Source organism: Stylophora pistillata, chromosome 9 (assembly GCF_964205215.1).
Source record: "Stylophora pistillata chromosome 9, jaStyPist1.2, whole genome shotgun sequence".
NCBI classification, from domain to species: domain Eukaryota; kingdom Metazoa; phylum Cnidaria; class Anthozoa; order Scleractinia; family Pocilloporidae; genus Stylophora; species Stylophora pistillata.
Window position 1 is genome coordinate 12,489,665 of NC_142527.1, and position 19,743 is coordinate 12,509,407.

At 39.2% G+C, this 19,743-nt stretch overlaps 1 protein-coding gene, 1 non-coding gene and 1 pseudogene across 2 annotated transcripts; 1 reads left to right on the plus strand and 2 right to left on the minus strand.

The window, feature by feature from the left end:
- Window positions 1-5,525: 5,525 nt before the first annotated feature.
- On the minus strand, window positions 5,526-16,820 carry LOC111324651 (uncharacterized). The gene is made up of 5 exons (XR_015991687.1): window positions 14,734-16,820; window positions 14,638-14,651; window positions 7,627-7,960; window positions 6,779-7,259; window positions 5,526-6,329 (listed from the first exon to the last, which is right to left on the minus strand). It is a non-coding gene; the product is annotated as an uncharacterized LOC111324651 (transcript).
- Window positions 7,988-14,642, plus strand: LOC148723366 (uncharacterized; annotated as a pseudogene).
- Window positions 16,821-16,827: 7 nt separating the features above from the next.
- Window positions 16,828-19,741, minus strand: LOC148723367 (uncharacterized). Its single transcript, XM_088733170.1, has one exon. It carries the CDS (start codon window positions 19,739-19,741, stop codon window positions 18,752-18,754), a length of 990 nt encoding a protein of 329 aa, XP_088589296.1. The 3' UTR covers window positions 16,828-18,751.
- Window positions 19,742-19,743: the final 2 nt, after the last annotated feature.

A 19,743-nucleotide genomic window follows, 5' to 3' on the forward strand; every position in this document is an offset into this window, starting at 1 on the left:
ATCTTCTGGTTCATCAGCTGCTGCACCGATCTATACCACCACAGTACCGCTAGCCAAACCTCCAGAACCTCTTAATCTCGAAGGCAGGTCACGTAGAGGCGATAACTGGTTACACTTTAAGAGAGCATGGCAAATCTATGAACGTGCGGCTGGAATCAGTCAAAAGGATGGCCCAGTCAATGTTGCTCATTTTCTCGTAGTACTCCGGAGCTGGGAGCGGGGTAGTCCATGCAAACACTGCTTGACAATATGGCGGACGGTCACGTTTTTAAAGCTCTTAGATACTGGATCATTCTGCTTTATTTCTACGTTTGTTTCTCTGGTGCACTCCTTCCCAAGACTAATCCTGACCTCGATATATCTGGTGATACTCTTCTCTTCATTTCTCACGGTCTGACGACAGTGAAAATTCAACATTTTAACCATCGGTCACCGAGCTCGCAACATGCAAAGAATCTCCAGCTGCCGAATTCAAGACTTCTACTCCTTGGATGCCGTTTTACAATTAATTCCTCTCTTTCCTTACTACTTATTCGTCTCGCAAATGATGTTGAACTTCAACCTGGTCCTGTTGGCTCCTCTAGTTCACATGACATCCTGTCTGATCTTCGGGATTTGTCAACGAAAAATGGGCTTAAAATTATTCATCAAAATATCAGAGGCCTCGTGGCGAATAAGGATAGTCTATGCCAAATGATCGATGATTCCAAGCATATAGACATCATATCCCTCAGTGAGACTCATCTATCGGACAGTGAAGAGGCTCAACTTCAACTGGATGGCTATACGTTCATTAATAGACCGAGGAAAACAGGCAAAGGTGGAGGTGTGGGAGTTTATATCTCCTCTTCTGTCCCCTTTTATAGAAGACTAGACCTGGAACGCAATGGGATCGAATGTATCTGGATAGAAATTCTATTTCCAAAATCTAAGGGTATCCTTATTGGTTTTATTTATCGCCCCCCGAGTTCTTCAAAGCATCTTTGTGCAGATTTTGAAAATAAACTGGAGTCGATGCTTTCTGCTGTATCATCTAAAAACAAAGAATGCATTTTGACAGGCGATATCAACTGCAATTATTTGGTAAGCTCAGACAACAAAGAACTGAAGGCAATGCTATTGTCCTTTGGCCTTAAACAGCTAATCAAGGATCCCACGAGGGTAACGCAAGATTCAAAAACACTGCTAGATGTGATTTACACAAATCGCCCTCAGAATGTTTATAGTGTTAAAACCATTCCCGCCGGCTTAAGTGACCATGATAAGATTGGTTGTGTCCGGAAGCTGCATAACCATAAATTCCAGCCAAGAACCATCACCTGTCGAAACTATGCTAATTATGATCCTATATCCTTTTGCAATGATTTACGGTCCAATAGTCTCACACCTGTCTTTAAATCCTCCTGTGTTAATGAAGCATGGTCTTTTTTGAAAGCCATTCTGAAAAAATGTATTGATAAGCATGCGCCAGCTATGAAGAAGAGGATCAAAGGGAAACTCTGCCCATGGCTTACACAGAAGGTAAAGCAAGAAATGAATACCAAAGATCAGCTTTTGAGAAAAGCGAGAAAGACAAATCGTGAAATTGACTGGTCTTCGTACAAGCGCCAACGAAACAAAGTTAACGGTATGGTAAAAAATTGCAAAAGCAGGTATCACCGTGAACTCTTAGAGGAGACTGTGGGTTCACCTAACAAATTTTGGTCAGCTATTAAAAAACTATACCCTACAAAGTCTACAAAGGAACCAGGAGCAGCTTTTCTCGTTAATGGAGCAGTAGAAACCGACAAAGAGGTTATTGCAAATTTGTTCTGCAAATTCTTCACTGATGTTGCGGGATCTCTAAAAAGAAAGATCTTCCCTCTTTGTAATTTTGTCTGGAAAAGGCCCCTTACAATAGACACTCAGCAGCCGCTAGAGAACTTTGAGTTTAGATCAGTCTCGGATAAGGTTGTCTTTAATGCATTAAAGAGCCTTAAGAGAAATAAGTCCTCTGGCCTTGACAACTTTCCTTCTGGAATGTTAAAGGACTCTGCTGATATAATAGCCAAGCCTCTCACGCATATAATTAACCTGTCTCTCGCAACAGGGTCTATACCTACTGACTGGAAAGCGGCTAAAATTGTACCACTTTTTAAATCTGGTTCAATGGCCGAAATCGACAATTATAGGCCTATTTCAATACTTCCTTCAATGTCAAAGATCCTGGAGAAAGTGGTATTTAAGCAGCTGATGGCCCATTTTGAACAGAATGGTCTACTTTCTCATTTTCAGTACAGCTTCCGTCGCATGCGCTCTACTGAACTGGCCGTTACTCATCTAACCGATGTTATCAGAAGAGAAGGTGAGAATGGTAACCTGACAGGCTGTGTTTTCATCGATCTATCAAAGGCGTTTGACACCATCAGTCACTCTGGCCTCCTGAGCAAGCTTTCAACTTACGGAGTTCGTGGAACAGAACTCGCATGGTTCACTGATTACCTTTTCTGCAGATCACAAGTTGTCCAATATAAAGGCGTGCTATCAGAACCTCAACCCATTCTCATAGGTGTTCCTCAGGGAAGTATCCTGGGTCCTATCTTATTCATTATCTTTTTCAACGATGTACATAAACCGCTTCAACACTCGAAGATTATCACTTATGCCGACGATTCAGTCATCTATACCTCTTCTAAAGATATTGATACTATACAGAGAAGCCTTAGCGAGGATATGAATAACCTGTGCGAGTGGTTTAAAGACAACGAACTGATCATTAACCTAAAAAAGGACAAGACGGAGTCTATGTTATTTGGAACAGCTAAACGAATCAACCTTCAAGACAAGGAACTTAAACTTTCTGTTAATGGGACACTCATCAATAACACCTCTACCTATAAGTACTTAGGTGTTCACCTTGACTCATCACTAAACCTTGCATCACATTTTGACCGAATCTATAAAAAAGCTGCAACCAGAATTAATCTCTTGCGATCAATTCGTCCTTTGATCGACCAAAAGTGTGTAGAATCGATCTATAACACTATGATCGCAACTATTTTTACCTATTGCGGAACACTTTGTCTTAGCTTTCCGCATTACCGAAAGGAAATGATAAAGAACATCGAATGACAAGGCTTTAAAGTTATTGGCAATAGTTCTTTTAATCCCCCATCCGTGAACAATTTGATCAAGCGTAAAAGCTGTTTGTTTGTTTTCGACTGTCTCCTGAATAATGTTTGCACACCCTTTAAGAACTACTTCGAAAGACTGGTTCATTCTAAGGCCACTAGGAATAACGGTATATCAGTGAAATTACCCAAAGTACGTTTAGAATTTGGTAAAAAGAGCTTCTATTACCAAGGAGCAAAGACTTTCAACAACCTGCCTGCTGAACTAAGGTCGTTAGATTCGAGACTAAAATTTAAGAACAAATTGCGAGATTATTTTAGTTAAATTCGATCTCAACGTGGTTATAGGTATCCTTTTTCAGAGCATTTTATTTTATTGTATGCTTTTCTAGACCTTAAGATCAATGATTATATCTTGTTAAGTTTTATTTTATTTATTTATTTATTTATTATTTTGACAGGACCCCAAGGACAACAGTGTTACACACTGATGGGTTTTCAATCCTGTATAAAAATTCGTTATTATTATTATTATTATTATTATTATTAACATCGTTGGAAGAGAAGGAGTCCAATTGTTTAACACCTTTACCTTTGCTGAAGACAAAAGCGCTGACAATATTGATGACGTTCTGGCTAAATTTGAATCTCGTTGTCTGCCGCAACGAAATCAGACGCATGAACGATACCTCTTCAACAAGAGAGAGCAAGAACCAGGAGAAAGTGTCGATCAATATTGCACAGCACTGATGTGCCTTTCTGAACACTGTGGGTTCATATCTAGTAATTCCCAAATTTGTTAATAACATGGGAACATTTCCCAATGTAATCCCCAACTTTTGTAAATAACATGGGAACATTTCCCCAAGTAATTCCCAGTGTTGTAAATAACATAAGAACATTTCCCTAATTAATTCCCAAATTTGTGAATAACATGGGAACATTTCCCCAAGCAATTCCCAAATTTATGAATAACATGGGAACATTTCCCCAAGCAATTCCCAATTTTGTGAATAAACATAGTAACATTTCCTCAAGCAATTCCCCAATTTGTGAATAACATGGGAACATTTCCCCAAGCAATTCCCAAATTTGTGAATAATATGGGAACATTTTCCCAAATTTGTGAATAACATGGGAACATTTCCCCAAGCAATTCCCAAATTTGTGAGTAACATGGGAACATATCCCCTTATAATGCCCAAAGTTGTGACTAAAATGGGAACATATTCCCTAATAATTCCCAAGTTTGTGAATAACGTGGGAACATTTCCCCATGTAATCCCAAAATTTGTAAATAAAATGGTAACATTTGCCCAAGTAATTCCCAATGTTGTAAATAACAATGGGAACATTTCTCCATGTAATCCCCAAATTTGTAAATAAAATGGGAGCATTTCCCCTAGTAATTCCCCATGTTGTAAATAACATGGGAACATTTCCCCATGTAATCCCCAAATTTGTGAATAACATGGGAACATTTCCCCAAGTAATTCCCAATGCTGTAAATAACATGGGAACATTTCCCCTAGTAATTCCCAATGTTGTAAATAGCATGGGAAAATTTCCCCATGTAATCCCCAAATTTGTGAATAACATGGGAACATTTCCTTAAGTAATTCCCAAATTTGCGAATAACATGGGAACATTTCCCCAAGCAATTCCCAGTTTGTGTTTACCACAGAAATTTTACCCCAAGTGAGTCCCAAAGTTGTGAATAACATGGGAACACTTCCCAAGTAAATCCTGAAGTTGTGAACATGGAAACATTTCCCCATCTAATTCCCAAAAATGTAAACAAGGGAAATTTCCTCTTGCAATTCTTAAGTTGTTAAAAATATGGGAATATTCCTCATGCTATTCCCATTGTTGTGAATAATATGGATAAATTATATCAACAAAGTTGAAATGGTAAATTAGCCACCGTAATGATTACAAAAGCTGACGTTTCGAGTGTTAGCCCTTCGTCGGAGTGAATAGAGGAACTGTGGGTTGTGTGTGCTTTTAAAGGTAGAAAATGGAGCTACGTTATTGGTGGGAGCATGGCAATGAGAAAAACATGAATAAATTAGTGGAATGAAAAGCGTTCGCTGATCCCTGTGGGATTTAGACTGCCGGTTAGACTACCGGTTGTGAATAATATGAGAGCATCTCCCATGAAATTCCCAAATTTTTTTAATAGTATGGGAATGAGTCCCCATATTACTCCAAAGCTGGTGAGAATAATAGGAATATTTGCCCTAATTGATTCCCAATTAAGTTATTTTTCACAGTTTATTCCCAGGGTTTGTACCCTCTCTCAGAAACAGTCTTCCAGGAACCACGGCTAGATAGATATTACCAGGACCCTGTATGAGGATAAAAAATTTTGAAAAGAACTAATGGTAAAAATGATGTGGTCAGAGCAATAAATTGTTACTAAAAATATTAGGGAGAGCTATTTTTAAAAAAAACTCTATTACTCGAGTTTAAAGATTTCAATGACTTGCAGCATTTTCCAGGACTTTCCAGTCCATGAAAGGGTAATAATAAAATTTCAGGACTTACCAGGATTTCTAGGACCCATACCAAAGTTGTGAATGCTATGAGAATATTACCATGCTAGTCACAAAATTTCCAATATGATCTGACTCACACTAAAAGCTTACTAAAATGCTCTATGACTTTTAGAAACATCCATTAATACTGCATATTAAAACATCTAATCGGATGTTTTTTTTTCTGACTTTCTGAGCAATGCACTTGCACACATCGTGGTAACTTTAAGGACCAGTACATATATGTACCTGTTTTAATTTATGCACCAGTTCATATTCAAATGCATGTGAATGTGTCAAAAACATTGATAACATGCACTTAATTAACTCTGAATTGCTTTTATCCAGGTTGAGGCACTGTCCCAACAGCCTTCAGCAATTGAAATCATTGATCCCCAGGCCACAGTATTTCTTGCACCTCTGCCACGAATTTCTCTTACATAGACATTACCATTAGGAAATCTCAAACTTGGGATATAAAAGTAGACATCCACTGTCTTGTTAATAAAATCAACACTTTCAATGTGTCCATCCCAAATGTCTTCATTGGATTCACCCTGTATAAGTATCATGTGCCCTACCTCAGGATATCCAGGCACAATTAATGGATATGGAAGTTGCTTGAAATGTCGCATGTAATCCACTACTGTTAAAAAATTGTGATCACTTGGATAGAGAATTACTTTAAACAACAACAAACATATGAAACATATGTATGAACTGCAGTTATGAAACGTATATGTGCACGATCCTTCGCAGTAAAGCACTATTTGAGCAATAGTGAAAATCAGACCTGAAAAAAATTTCAGGCCTGTACGGGATTCGAACCACTGACCTCTGCGAACATATGTATGAACTGTATAAATGAACTATATACATATACTATATACGTATGAACTATAAACATATGTTTCATATGTTTGTTGTTGTTTGATTTATCATCTACGGGTTTATGTCGAATTAATTTGATGGCCTGCTCCCAGTTGGCTTGTTAGCTCAATTGGTAGAGCGCTGCACTAGTATCGCAGAGGTCAGTGGTTCGCATCCCGTACAGGCTTGAAATTTTTTTTCAGGTCTGATTTTCACTATTGCTCAAATAGTGCTTTACTGTGAAGGATCGTGCACATATACATAAGAGAATTACTTTCCTGCAAATGTCTTCCACCAAAAAGACCATGGAGTTGGCAAGAGGTTGGCATTTAACCTTAACAAAACCACTCCAATAGTTTCTGTCAGCTTCACCATTATCTCCTCTTTGTAATGGATAACAAATTCCTTGGCCTAATAAACTACTAAAATCACCTTCACTACGGACAGACAGAAATTCTTGCAGCTCGATGACAGTTTCTTGCCCATCGACAAGTGCAATCACATGTTCTCCACAGGCAAAGGCAGTTCCATCAAAACCAGTGTCTTGTTTGAAGCATCTCTTGGTAGAAAATGCAGCCACTCGAACTTCCAAATGAGAAATTCCCAATAGCTCGGCAATTTTGTGACAGTTGTCACCCGCAACAGGCTTGATATTTGATGCTGAACCTACAAGAAAGGGTCTTCTTGGTGCAGGCTCCATTTGTGAAAGTACCTTGGGTGTATCATTAGAGCAAGCTATTCCCTGAAAGGAGATTTAAGTAGAAAGGCATTCACAATGTGAATACATTAACCAAGTGTGCCACTTTAGAAGGACATGACAATGACACGATGTTTTTAGCAGTTAGACTACAATCTCGAACTTTCTAAGAGGGAATAGTCAACAAGGTGCTGCAAGTTGATAAAGTTGATTATCAGTCATAGAAAACAGAGGTGAAAGACTTTGCACTACCCTATGTATGGCTTCAGAGAAAACTCAAGATATTACATTGCCAGCTATTACTGAAAACTTCCAAGTACAATTTTATAACCATACTAACCACCAATAAAATATTCCACTAGGGCTAATATAATAACTAATATTTGATGTTCTCAGTCTTTTTAGGACTCACCAGTGAAACATCATGCCTTCCTGGGAGAGTTTCCTTTTTCTTCTCTACTGATTTCAAGTATTCTCTTATTGCTTCAACATGTGCAAATGTAGTTTCAATGCCTTTTCCATTGTGTGACTTCTTTACATACTCCTTCACAGCTCTTTCAAATACAGCACACCAAACGTTATCTGGAGCAGAAAAATTTAAAATGTCTTCATGAATATGAAGTAAGTTGTGCATTGAGATGGTACACATTGCCAAACCTTGTACTTCTTCCACAAGTATATTAAGTCGCCATGCCAAGTTTTGTGCAACTTGATCATATCATGAGTCCATCCATTTCTTCCAAAGGCTTTTGTTTAATAGCCCCAAATGTCTTTTTGTGAATAATTTGTCAGGAAATAGTAATAAAATGCAATTTCTAAGGCACTGTTGTTCCGTTGCCATGGAAACGCATTTTTAAATGCGTCCTTTTAGGGCCTAAAAGTGCGATTTCCTCCCAGATCAAAGCAAGCTGATTGCGTCTTGAGTAAGCTATTGGGAGACTGGGGCCCAACAATGACTTTCAGCCTCGTTTTGATATATTTCGGTGAACAGCCGTTATTATCAATCATTCAGTTGTGAATTTTCGCAAGTGAGAGAGCTTCAATCATCAAAATGCCGAAATTTTCGTCTCAGAGACGCAAGAAGCGCAAATTTTATGGAAATCGCTTTTCAAATAGTCCAAGAATTAACGAAGAAGAGTCGATTGTTGTCGAAAGCGCTTCGAGTGGGATACGTGAATCCACAGACGGCATTTCACATGATCAGAGCGAAGCGAAGGAATCTTCGGCTTCGTATCGAAAGCTTCAATCAACTTCCCAAGAAGACAAACCCAAGCCTAAGCTGATCAAGGTAGATAAAGAGGAAACCAGTCCATCCATTACAGGGTTCAGGTTCTGCGATATGGAGGTGCTATCGTCCGTTTTTTCTTTGCTACGTTGTGGCGAATGCAGCGATTTCAGTCTTTTGTTTATGGAAGATAATTTGAAACGGAAGGGATGTGCGTCAACTTTGCGTTTGCTGTGCGAGCAGTGTGGATGGAAACATTCATTTTGCACATCAAAAAAGCAAGGAAAGAGTTTTGAAGTAAATCGGCGAATCGTTTATGGTATGAGAACTCTTGGAAAGGGTTATGCTGGTGCAAGGAAATTCTGCACAATTATGAACATGCCTCCACCTCCAAATGAGAAAGCTTTCCTCAGCAACTCGCGCGTAATCGGCCGTCACATGAAAGCGATTGCAAAGGAAACAATGAAAAAGGCAGGAGAAGAAGTTTTATCTCTCAAGAAGGATGTAAATTCTTCTGAAGGTCTACCTGTGAACTGTGGTGTTTCTTGTGACGGAACATGGCAAAAGAGAGGCTACTCATCACGCAATGGTTGTGTGACTGTCATATCTATGGACACAGGAAAGGTTCTTGATGTGGAGGCCCTAAGCCAAGGATGCAAACAGTGTGAGCGGCATGAACAAATGGACAAGAATTCTCTCTAATATCAGATGTGGAGAGCTGATCACACCACTTGCAAGTCAAATTTCCAGGGATCAGCACCTGCTATGGAACCAGAGGGTGCAGAGCGCATATTTCAAAGGTCATTTGAGCTGCACAATCTCAGGTACACTGAATTTTATGGGGATGGGGACAGCAAGAGTTTTTCCAGGATAAAGAATATTTATCAAGATGCTGGAATTTTAGTGGAAAAGAAAGAATGCATTGGTCATGTGCAGAAGAGGGTTGGAACTGCACTTCGCAAATTAAAACGTGACAATCCAGGCCTTGGAGGCAGAGGGAAACTCACAGATAGTCTAATTGATAAACTGCAGAACTATTATGGCATTGCCATAAGGTGCAATGTTGGAAATTTGGCTGGAATGAAGAAAGCTATCCATGCTAGCCTCATGCATTGTGCCTCAAGTGAGGCACGCCCACTTCATGACCACTGCCCAACAGGTAGTGCAAGTTGGTGCAAGTATCAAAAGGACAAAGCCAACCATACGAATCTCTTTAAGCATGGACCTGGCCTTCCTTTACCTGTTATTGCCAAGCTAAAGCCTGAATATATTCGACTTAGTGAGAACAACTTATTGCAGAAGTGCTTACATGGCAAGACACAAAATCAAAATGAGTCTTTGAATGGCATGGTATGGCAAAGGATTCCAAAAGAAATTTATGTTGGAAGGGAGACATTAGAATTAGGACTTTATGATGCTGTTTCTTATTTTAATATTGGTTCAATGAGTATTATTAAGCTTTTCCAAGCCCTTGGTATTCCTTCTGGCAAATATACCGAGGAGGGTTGCAGACTCCAAGACCAGCTTAGAGTTAATGGCCGTTTTTATACTAGAGACGCATTATCCGTCTGGACGAACTTGGGCAAACATTTGTAGTTCGTCCGGTTATGCGTCTCTCGTGTAAAGACGGGCATAAGACGCATTATACGTCTAGACGAACTTTCATTTGAAGTGCGTCTTGAACGACGCACTTCGAAAGGTAGTTCGTCTGGACGCATAATGCGTCTTTGTGTGTAAAGACGGGCAACGGACGAATAACGTTAAGAAATGAGACCGTGTCGGAAAAAAGCCAGCGGTTATCCGCCCAAGAAAACAACATGGCGGAGTCAAGTGCAAAAGAGCGAAGTCGACCATGGACAGAAACAGAGCTCAAGTACTTCGCCCTTGTTCTGGCAGACGAAACAAACAAATTTGCTTACAAACTGGACACGCTTGCGTTGAAGAAGACTGCAAACAAACCTGTCTTCGAGGATATAAAGAAAGCCTTTGAGGAGCGCATATCCTCCGAAGAATTTAAAGAAGAAAATGACAGAGAACATCGTCAGTCTAAATCGAAAAAGGCTTTAACTCATCTGAGAATTGATGTTAAAAAGCTTCGAGTGAAATTTAAGTGGATAAAAGATCAATGGCGTAAATACACGGATCGCATCAAGAAAGGTAGTGGTAAGTCACCAATAAAAGAGTCTGAGTGGTACAAAATCATAAATCCAATTTTTTCGGACACCCATGGTAACCTGGAAATTGCTTCCAAAGCAAGAGATGTTTTGTCTCATGAGAATTCAGACACAGACAGTGACGAAGAGCAGGCAGAAACAAGTCATAGCAGTTATCAGGAAGATGATGGTGAGGAAGAGTTAACCTCCGCAAGTGAGAGTGGAACCGAAGGTGTTAAAAGGAAAGTTTTAAAAAATTCATTGGACGTAAAACCATTAGGTCGTAACAAACGAGTAAGAAGTCAGTCCCAGGCCATAAATGAGATCGCAAAGAGTTTTCACGCACTTGGAGAATCACAGCAAAAGCGTTGTGAAAAGATGATGGAAGCAGACAAAGAAAGGCATGCTGAATTTCTTGCTTTTCAGAAAGAGCAAGCGGAATTGAATAGGCAGCATGAGCTAAAGATGCTTCAAATCATCATGAAATATTCAAATCCTCCACCCCAAGGAGCACAGCAGCATCTCCAACAACAAACAATACCTGTGCAGCCTCTTGTACCTTATTACAATCCAATGCCATATAGCCATACCCCTCCAACCAATCAAGTGGCAAGTGATAGCCAAGATAGCCACATTTTAGACATGGATAGCCAGAATGATCAAAGATCCATGCGTTGGTATTAGCAAGAGTTCCATTAAGGGTGGGGGACTCATGTTTATGGAGGAGTTGGTGGGGGACTTTTCTTTTCTATAGACAGGGTCCTCTATCACACTTATCTTTATTGAGCAATACTGTGAATTTAAGGGGGCATGAGCTTCCCTCTTGCGTATTGAAACCTCAGACATGTTATTACAGGCAGTTGTGTTTACTTGTAATCCATTTATTGTCAGTTGTGATAAAGGTACCAAAATGTAACCAGTAATCCAGACACTAACATCATTACTGTTCTGTAATTGAAACAAACCATTGTTACAAAGTTTAACGGAACTACAACTTTATAACACTTCTATAGAATTGGATGTATTGGTTAGGGACTGGTCATTATTTATGTAAAGGGTGGGGGAGGGAATTTTTTTTAAGCAATAAGTTTTATTCTTGACCAACCCCTGAAAATTTTTCATTTACTGTTTGACTCACCCCTCAAATAAATGTTATTTTTTAGGCTATGACTCCCCCCCCCCCACCCCCCGCCCCAGTATGCCCTCTATGAGGATGAGGTTAACAAGAAGTTCCAACAACAAATAAACAAGAAAACAGCAGCAAAAATACTTGTTATTCTTTGAAACCAAGGCTGTTTTGCTTTGGACTGTCATGAATTGGTTGGAAATACCATTGAAAGACTTGAAATTATGTAAAAACTTATGTCAAGTAGGTAAAAATACCAGTTCAAGTCTTTCATCATAATATTTCAAGCCAATAATTCATATCAGACTGTTAAGCAGTCTCAAGCTTTTAACCAACCTCGGTTTTTGAGAATGACAATTAAGTATTTCTTTTGTGCTGTTTTTGTTTAGTTGATATAAGAACTTCATGTTCATTTTTGTTGTTGTTGTTTGTCCTCCTATTTTTGCCTTAATACATGTCATTTTATACTGCCTTCAAGAATATTCCATCTCCTTTCATATAAAAAAATAAACCTGACCCCCCTCCCTATGATTTTGTCCTACTCCCCCCTTTTTACCAGTTTATCTAGTTGTTTGGTTGCTTTAGCAAAGAGTATTTTACTTCCAGATTACTTAAAATAACTTGAAATAGCAGTAATTTTTACACTAATGGATGAAAGGAAAGCAAAACTTCTGGTTCATACTTAATGTATCAACAAATATTATTTGCTATATCTATTGTGAAGGGAAAATGTTTGAAAAATATTTTGAATATCAAATTTGAATCTATTTACATGTAACAAAACCTGTTTTCCATCAAATCTGCTAAGGATCAAGTAAAGTTCAGTTTCTCAGTTTTTGCCTTTGTTATTAATTTGAATACAGAATCAAGGGGCTGCATTTCTTTCCTCTCTGATATCCCACAACCAATTGGCAACGGCTTCTCTTGTTGTATTTCCATCATCACCTTGGGCATCTCCATTTCGAATCAGATTAAGTTCATTGACCTGAAGTCTCCACCTGGGGTTACAGGGATCACTTCGGTGGATGCAAAGATTATGGAGAGCAATGCAGGTCATGATGAAGAGGGAAATGTTGTCTAAATGACATTCTGTCTTTTTGTAGAGAATTCTCCACCGCCCCTTTAACATTCCATAAGCATGTTCAGAAACTACCCTTGCAGAGCAAAGTCTCCTGTTAAAATACCTTTGCTTAGGTACCCTTGTCCCATCTTTGTATGGTTTTAGAAGCCAGGAATGGTTGGGAAAGGCTGAATCACCCACAGTGGTAAACGGAATCTCCCCATAAGGGTCAAGATTCAAAGACCTGTTAGGAAGCACGTGACCAGATTCGATGTCAGAATAAATACCACAACTTCTTAAAAGCCTAGAGTCATGTGTGGATCCTGGGGCGCCCACTGCAGCTCACATAAAACGCTTGTTATAACCAATGAATCCCATGTTTGTAACTGAATACCTCTTCTTGTAACTGTAAAAGTTCTTAAGTTTAGTGCTTACGTAAACATGAAACCCATCCCACGCCCCAACACAAGGAAACTCCCAATTTCCCAGAAAATTTTCCAGTTCTTGACTCCACTCTTGTAGATTTCTTGGCAGGTAAACGAATCTGTCATACAAACATCCCACAATGGCCTTACAAACGTCTTGGAAAATGATGTGAGCAGTTGATTCTGCAACCCCAAAGAGGTCTCCAACGGTCAAAAACGTGCACCCGTGTGCTAGTCTGTATAGACATAAAGCCAACTGGGTAGCAGGCGGAGTAGGGTGAGGCTTCATGCGAGTGGGCTCCTTCACGATAAGGTCTTTAATTTCGCTTAGAATAAATTCAAAAGTGTCTCGAGACACCCTTAACCTTTTCTTGAAAGATTCTTCATCCCAGTTTTGATATCCGTTTGTCCACCAATTTCCGTTCCTCAACTTATCATGACCACGCTCGTTTCTGTCGCTTTTTGTAATCACGATTGCTGACATAACAGCGGGCTGTGAAGCTTCAGTTTCGAACTCCATCTCCCTACAAAAACGTTTCTTTGCCATTTCTTCCTTTAACCTATATTGGTCACCTAAAAACTCTTGTTCTGCCTTTCTCTTACGGGAAAAAAATTTGAGAAGTTCAAGCGCGGCCGCCATCTTTAAATTCTACCGCCAAACAAGGCACACTAGTGCCCATTCTTTTTTTTTTCGCCACGCGGAATATCTCGTTCGTCTTTCGTAGTTCGTCTTGTTATTCGTCCCGTCTTTACACTAGACGCATACCACAAGAGACGCATTATCCGTCTGGACGGATAATGCGTCCTCTAGTATAAAAACGGCCAATATTGCGCAACATAAAAGCAAAGCTACTACCAAGAAGCGACGCAAAGTGATTAGGGGCCTTAAAAAACGAAAAGATGACCATAATAAGCAAACTGAAGGAGTCAGCTATGGCCCTGGTCAGTTTTGAACAATTCAATTCATGGAAACTGTGTTCAAGTCTTGAAAAAATCAGTTTAAAAACTTTAAACCAGTTTTCTCTCAATTTCGAATTTTATGAAACTACCGACACGCTAGCAAAGATAACTTTCCAGCGTTTTATTCAATTCTTCTCATTTTTGGAGTGAGAGATCTCAGTATATTTTTGCATGCAATGAACTAGAAACATACACTTAGGTGCATCTTTTGTTGTTAAATGACCAAAATGAGATTGCTCATCTTATCAATTCCTCAAAGTTGTTGTGTTTTCTTTAATATTTTCCATTCTATATGACTGAGAGGTGTTTCTGTAGTTCATTGCATGCAGGTGCATGTAAAGATCATTGTCTAAAAATTTTGTGAATTTTTAATCTAATGTTAAAGAGTTATGACTGTTCTTGTTTGGTTGCCCACCGGGGGGCATCATTTGCTAATTCTCAGCAGCAATAATAAAATATCAAGTCAAAAACTGCAAAAATACAGTTGTCTCCATGTGTCAATTTAGGTGATATAGATAACTTTTTGTAAAAAAACATGAAAAAATGTTGATTTTTTGAGGGTTGTACCACCTTACCCTTGATACAGGGGACACAATTTCAAATTCCCTGTGATTGGTAACTTGACTCTCCATGATACATTCTGCCATTGGAAAAGAGTATTTCTGAAAACTTTCAGCTTTCCAATAACCAATACCCTTGCAGTCTTTTCCAAGGTGTCTTGGGAGCCTTCCATCCTTGAATTCACCTGTCCAAGGAAAGTTTTCAATTTGTTTATCAAGCTTGGCTTTGTCCAGCATTTCAAGATCCAAAGCTCTAACAACCTGATTCTTGACAACATTGAGGGGAACAGTGTGATACACATCATAAACAAGATGATTCAAAATGTCAAATCCATAGAGAGGATAAAGGTATTTATGAAAAATGGACAGGCCAGTAAAACCCCTCTCTGAAGACATTTTTTTTCTAACACTTGAGCTGCTTTCATATTCAATGTCAAAAATATTAACAAGTTCTGATTCAATGGTCCTCTGTCCCCATGGATGTCTATAATGGAAGCGATTTTGGCCATAATAATAGTGTGTATTTGAGCTGGTCTCAAGATGCTGGTCTACCATCTTGCACCTACGACATCCACACCTCCCTTGGTTCAAAAACTTTCCTGTTTCTCATTGTCCAGGATGGTCAGCTGTCCAGCACAATAATAGCAATCGCACAGATTCTAAGGGAGAAGGTTCATAGCCAGCAATTGTGATTCCTGTGGGGTAGTCTACTTGAAAACCTTGAATAAACCCATTGCACAAATCATTCACAAAAGGCTGCAAGAATGGATCCAGTGACTCTGGTAGATTTGGAACTTAAAAGCATGGCACAAATCCTACAACATACACTTCATCCACATGATTTCTTTCACTCTTTTTCATATTGGCAATGGTAACTTCAAAAGACCCCGATCCTCTATAACTTGTACCAAATGGCTGCCAGCCCTCAAAGTCCCCTATGAGTGCCAAGTTTAATGGAGAACCTTTGGCCATGTTAATATGTTCAAAGTTTTCAAAGCAAACAGGACATTCAACTACTTTAAAGACCCCTTCTCCATCATGATCTGGTGAGTTTATGAGGTGGTCTGTAGATATAGGAATGTCACAGTGAACGCAACGAGTTGGCAAAGCCCAAACACTCTGTGGGTTCCAAAACCACTGAAGCTCTGACCACCGATTTCCATCCCATATCTCTTTCTTCAAATCCCAGCCTTCCCTATTCTCTAACCAGTGTTCTTTTCCATACTAATGTGCCAAGATTTTTGTACACATAGTTTTACTTCTAAACCAGTTTTTCACTTTATTTTCCAGACCCAAGTACATGTATTTTATGTAGCCTTCATTACCACAGTAAGGACACCTGTTGTGTTTGTTTTCCATGACACCATACTTTCCATCATAAACAAACTTCTTGGTGGTCTTTCCATCCCTTGCGAATTCTTTTTCCTCACGACAAAAACAAATGAAATATTGTTTAGCATCTTCATAGCCCTCCTCTTTCAAAAGTAATTGCACATCATTCCAACTCTTTGGCCATAAAGTACTCAAAATGTCACTATCCACATCATCACCTAAAGATGTATATAACAATGTTTTTCCATACTCCAAGACATCTTCAAACGTACTCACTGACACTCCACTTTTATGCTTTATTCTCAATGCCTCAAGAACCGCCTTGATTACTACTTCTTCATGGGATTCTGGATGGAGTTTCCTTCATCGTCGTCAATCCTATCACTATGTTGCAGATCTCGTCTCGGTTCAGGGTTACATGTACAACCAGTTCCAAATTCGTTTTCCACTGGTTGGTCACATTCTCCAACATCTTCAAAGAATATATCGTCTGAAATGTGTGAATCATTGTCTAAGTCACTGTTAACAACACAAGCAGAATTGGTGGTTGCCAACTGATACGTTTCTTTCCAGTGTCGAAGTTCCGTTTTTCTGTCAGTTGCCCTTCCATTGCACGCAAAGCAAGGGCAGTGTACATGTCTGTACATTTTTTCATTGCAATCGCAACCAGAAATTTCATCTCTGGACCAAGGTATATTCGCTCCTTCTGTAAAATAACTGCTCATCAGGACATAAAGTTCGGAAGTTTAATTATATTTTCTCAAGCCACCAAAGGAACCGCCATGTCTGCTTTAAGTAGATACGCCAGCAATTCAGTGGAACAGCGGGCTTCCTTGGCAAATCCAAGCACGACGTGATGTCAGAAAAAAAAGGCGGGAAAACAATCCAATAGGAAATGCCGTAATAAAAGTCAATGTAAGCCACAGCTAAGTTTGGTGCATTTCTTTACCTACATCTGTCGCTGCCATTTTGCCTTTGGCAAAATGGCTGAAGAATTGGAAAGTGCTTCAACAACTAATATATCCAACAAGGAGGAGTCCTCATTGCTACAGAAGATAGAAACCTCATTTGGAAAGGAAATTAAAACAGCTTTCGAAAGTAAGTATATCACGTAGCTTGCACTCGGACGTTTACGTACGTTTTATTTGGGAAGCTTTTAGTACTTGAATTGACAATAATTCAAACATCTCAAACTTTTAACTTTTACTACTTAGAGGGGGACATCATCGACGATTCCTCAGTTAAAGACTTACTTCGGAGAGAACCAGATGCGCCGATATTTACCAGATTGGGTCTTACGGAAAAGCAACATGCTTTCAGATTTCAGGTATTCTGACATTTCATCAGAGGCATTTTTGTTGACAGCTTTTATTAGACTCTCAGGAAACAATTCTCAATGTTTTGCTATACTCATAGTTGCTACCAGCCATTTTTTGTCACATACTTGCATATATTTTGTGGACTTCACCTCTTCTTGCAGCCGCTTCTGGCTCTGGGGAACAATAACCATCAGTGAAGTAAAGTGCTCCAATGGAAATAAACCCTGTTCGGTCTTCCATACTTGCATCATTAAACATTTAGTGGTCTTATCGTGGGGAATTCTTATGAGAATATTTCCAGACTCGGTTTTAAAAACAACCTTGACTTGGAGGCCACTTTCAGGAAGATGGTCTGTGTTCAGATACTGGCCACTATCATCGTTTTTCCTCCTCAGAAGCTTGAAGCTTTTCCTGCACAAATTCCAAAGTTTTCCGTTAAGACTTTCCCTTTTTTGTTTTGGTCGCCGGCGATAGTGCTCAAACTGCTTTGCGGATCAGACTCTTTCCCTCTGGAGTGCCCAGTAAGCGCTTGTTTGCCAAAGTTGACTTTGTTGGAGTAGCTGTAGCAAACTTTACCTTGTAAAGATCGCTGGACGAATGAATACAGTGATCCAAGATTTTGAATCTTTCCAGCACAAGGATTACAAACGTGACTTGAAAACTTGTCACATTTCACCACCTCGAATCCAGCTCTCTGAAGATTTTGCGCTAAAATTTCACCCTTGCAGTCCTTCCTTTTCGATGGATTAAAAACATTTTCCATAGAAATATTACCAAATTTAACTTTTAAGACTGCAATTACATAGCATACACTGCTTGTTCATTGTAGCCTGCATAGCAAGCGTTTCCATACTGTTTGAATTGAGAGCAAAGAAAGAAGGAGGAGCGAGAGATTCTTCGTTTTTTAATTTCTTGCGCGAAAACTGAGAATCAGTTGCTCTCAAACAGCATGGTTGCTCTTGTTGCTCTCAAACAGCACAGTAGTAGGAAAAGGGGGTTTTTGGCATATTTTAAAAAGACCCCGAAAAACAGGGCAATTTTGAAAACTGATTTTTTTTCATTTTTTATCTCTTTAAAAAAAAGAACCATGTTTTTCAGGCAAAATGAAGGACACAGTTTCTTTCAAAAAAAAAATCAAAGAAAAATTGAAGATTTGATTCAGTGGGTTTCTGGCACAATTGCCTGAAAAACAGGGCAGTTTTGCTCAACAACGATGATTTTAAGGCAAAACGATTGGCGCAGTTTATTTTAAGGCAAAATTGAAGAATTTTGAGATTACATTGATTCTCAAGACAATCTCAAAATTCGTTTGAACCATCAGAAAAACTAATGACAATATCTCAGAAAAAACACATAGAGGCTTATGAAGCATTCTCCTCATCGAATTCCTTCAGGAGGTAGCTCAGTTTTAGGTGGAACAATCTGAAGCTCTTCTCTGAAAAATCCCCGCTTTGGTCCATCTTTCAGATAGTAAAGAACAGGTTCTTTTTCATTCACAAGTGCTTTTTCGATATTGAAAACTTTTAGAGACCAGATTGGATCTGTTGCTCTTCTGTCTCCACCTTCTAACTCGCCGGGAGCATAGAGATATCTCACGTTTTTTGAATAGTCAAGTCTCTTTTCTTTCAAGCCAACAGGTCTTGAATAAGAAGTTGAACTCTTTGCGTCAACCACCTTTTCTTTGATTGCGTTAATTGGTTTCTTTCCAGTCAATCTTGTCTCCTCACGATTTAATGCAGAAACAACTTCTGGAAGCCTCTTCACCCATTCTGTTGATCTCGTTCTGTCTTTGAAGTTCATCTCTTGGCCGTATTGGAAACTGAAAAGGCGCTCACCCAAAGTTTGATTAAATCGCTCAACTATCCCCTGATCTCTATGAACGTTTACGTTTCCTCTTCTAATTCTCACATCATGCTTTGCCATCTCTTTAGTTGTTTCACCCATGAATTCACGTCCAGGATCAACCTGAAGAATTTTTGGCCATCTCAATGGTCCTCTTTTGTAGATTGTCTGGAAAGCCTTTGAGACCTCAGAAGATTCTTTTGAGGTGAGAGGTTCAGCAGCCTTGAATCTGCTCGCAACATCGACCACTGTCAATGCATATTTATAGACCTTTCTAAAAAGTTTGTCATGAGGAAGGAAAAGAAGATCAGCCTGATGGACTGCATTTGGAAAATCAACATCAAACGTTGGTCGTGGGATATGTTTAGGTGCAGGCAAATAAATCTGCCAGATGGCTTGTCTCATCAGCCAGAGCTTTGTAACATCTTCAGGAACCCGAGCTTCTTCTGCCAACTTTTTCACTGCACCCAATCCCTTCCAAAATCCTTTCGGGCTATAGTAAACTCTTGAAAGTTTTCTATCCATTT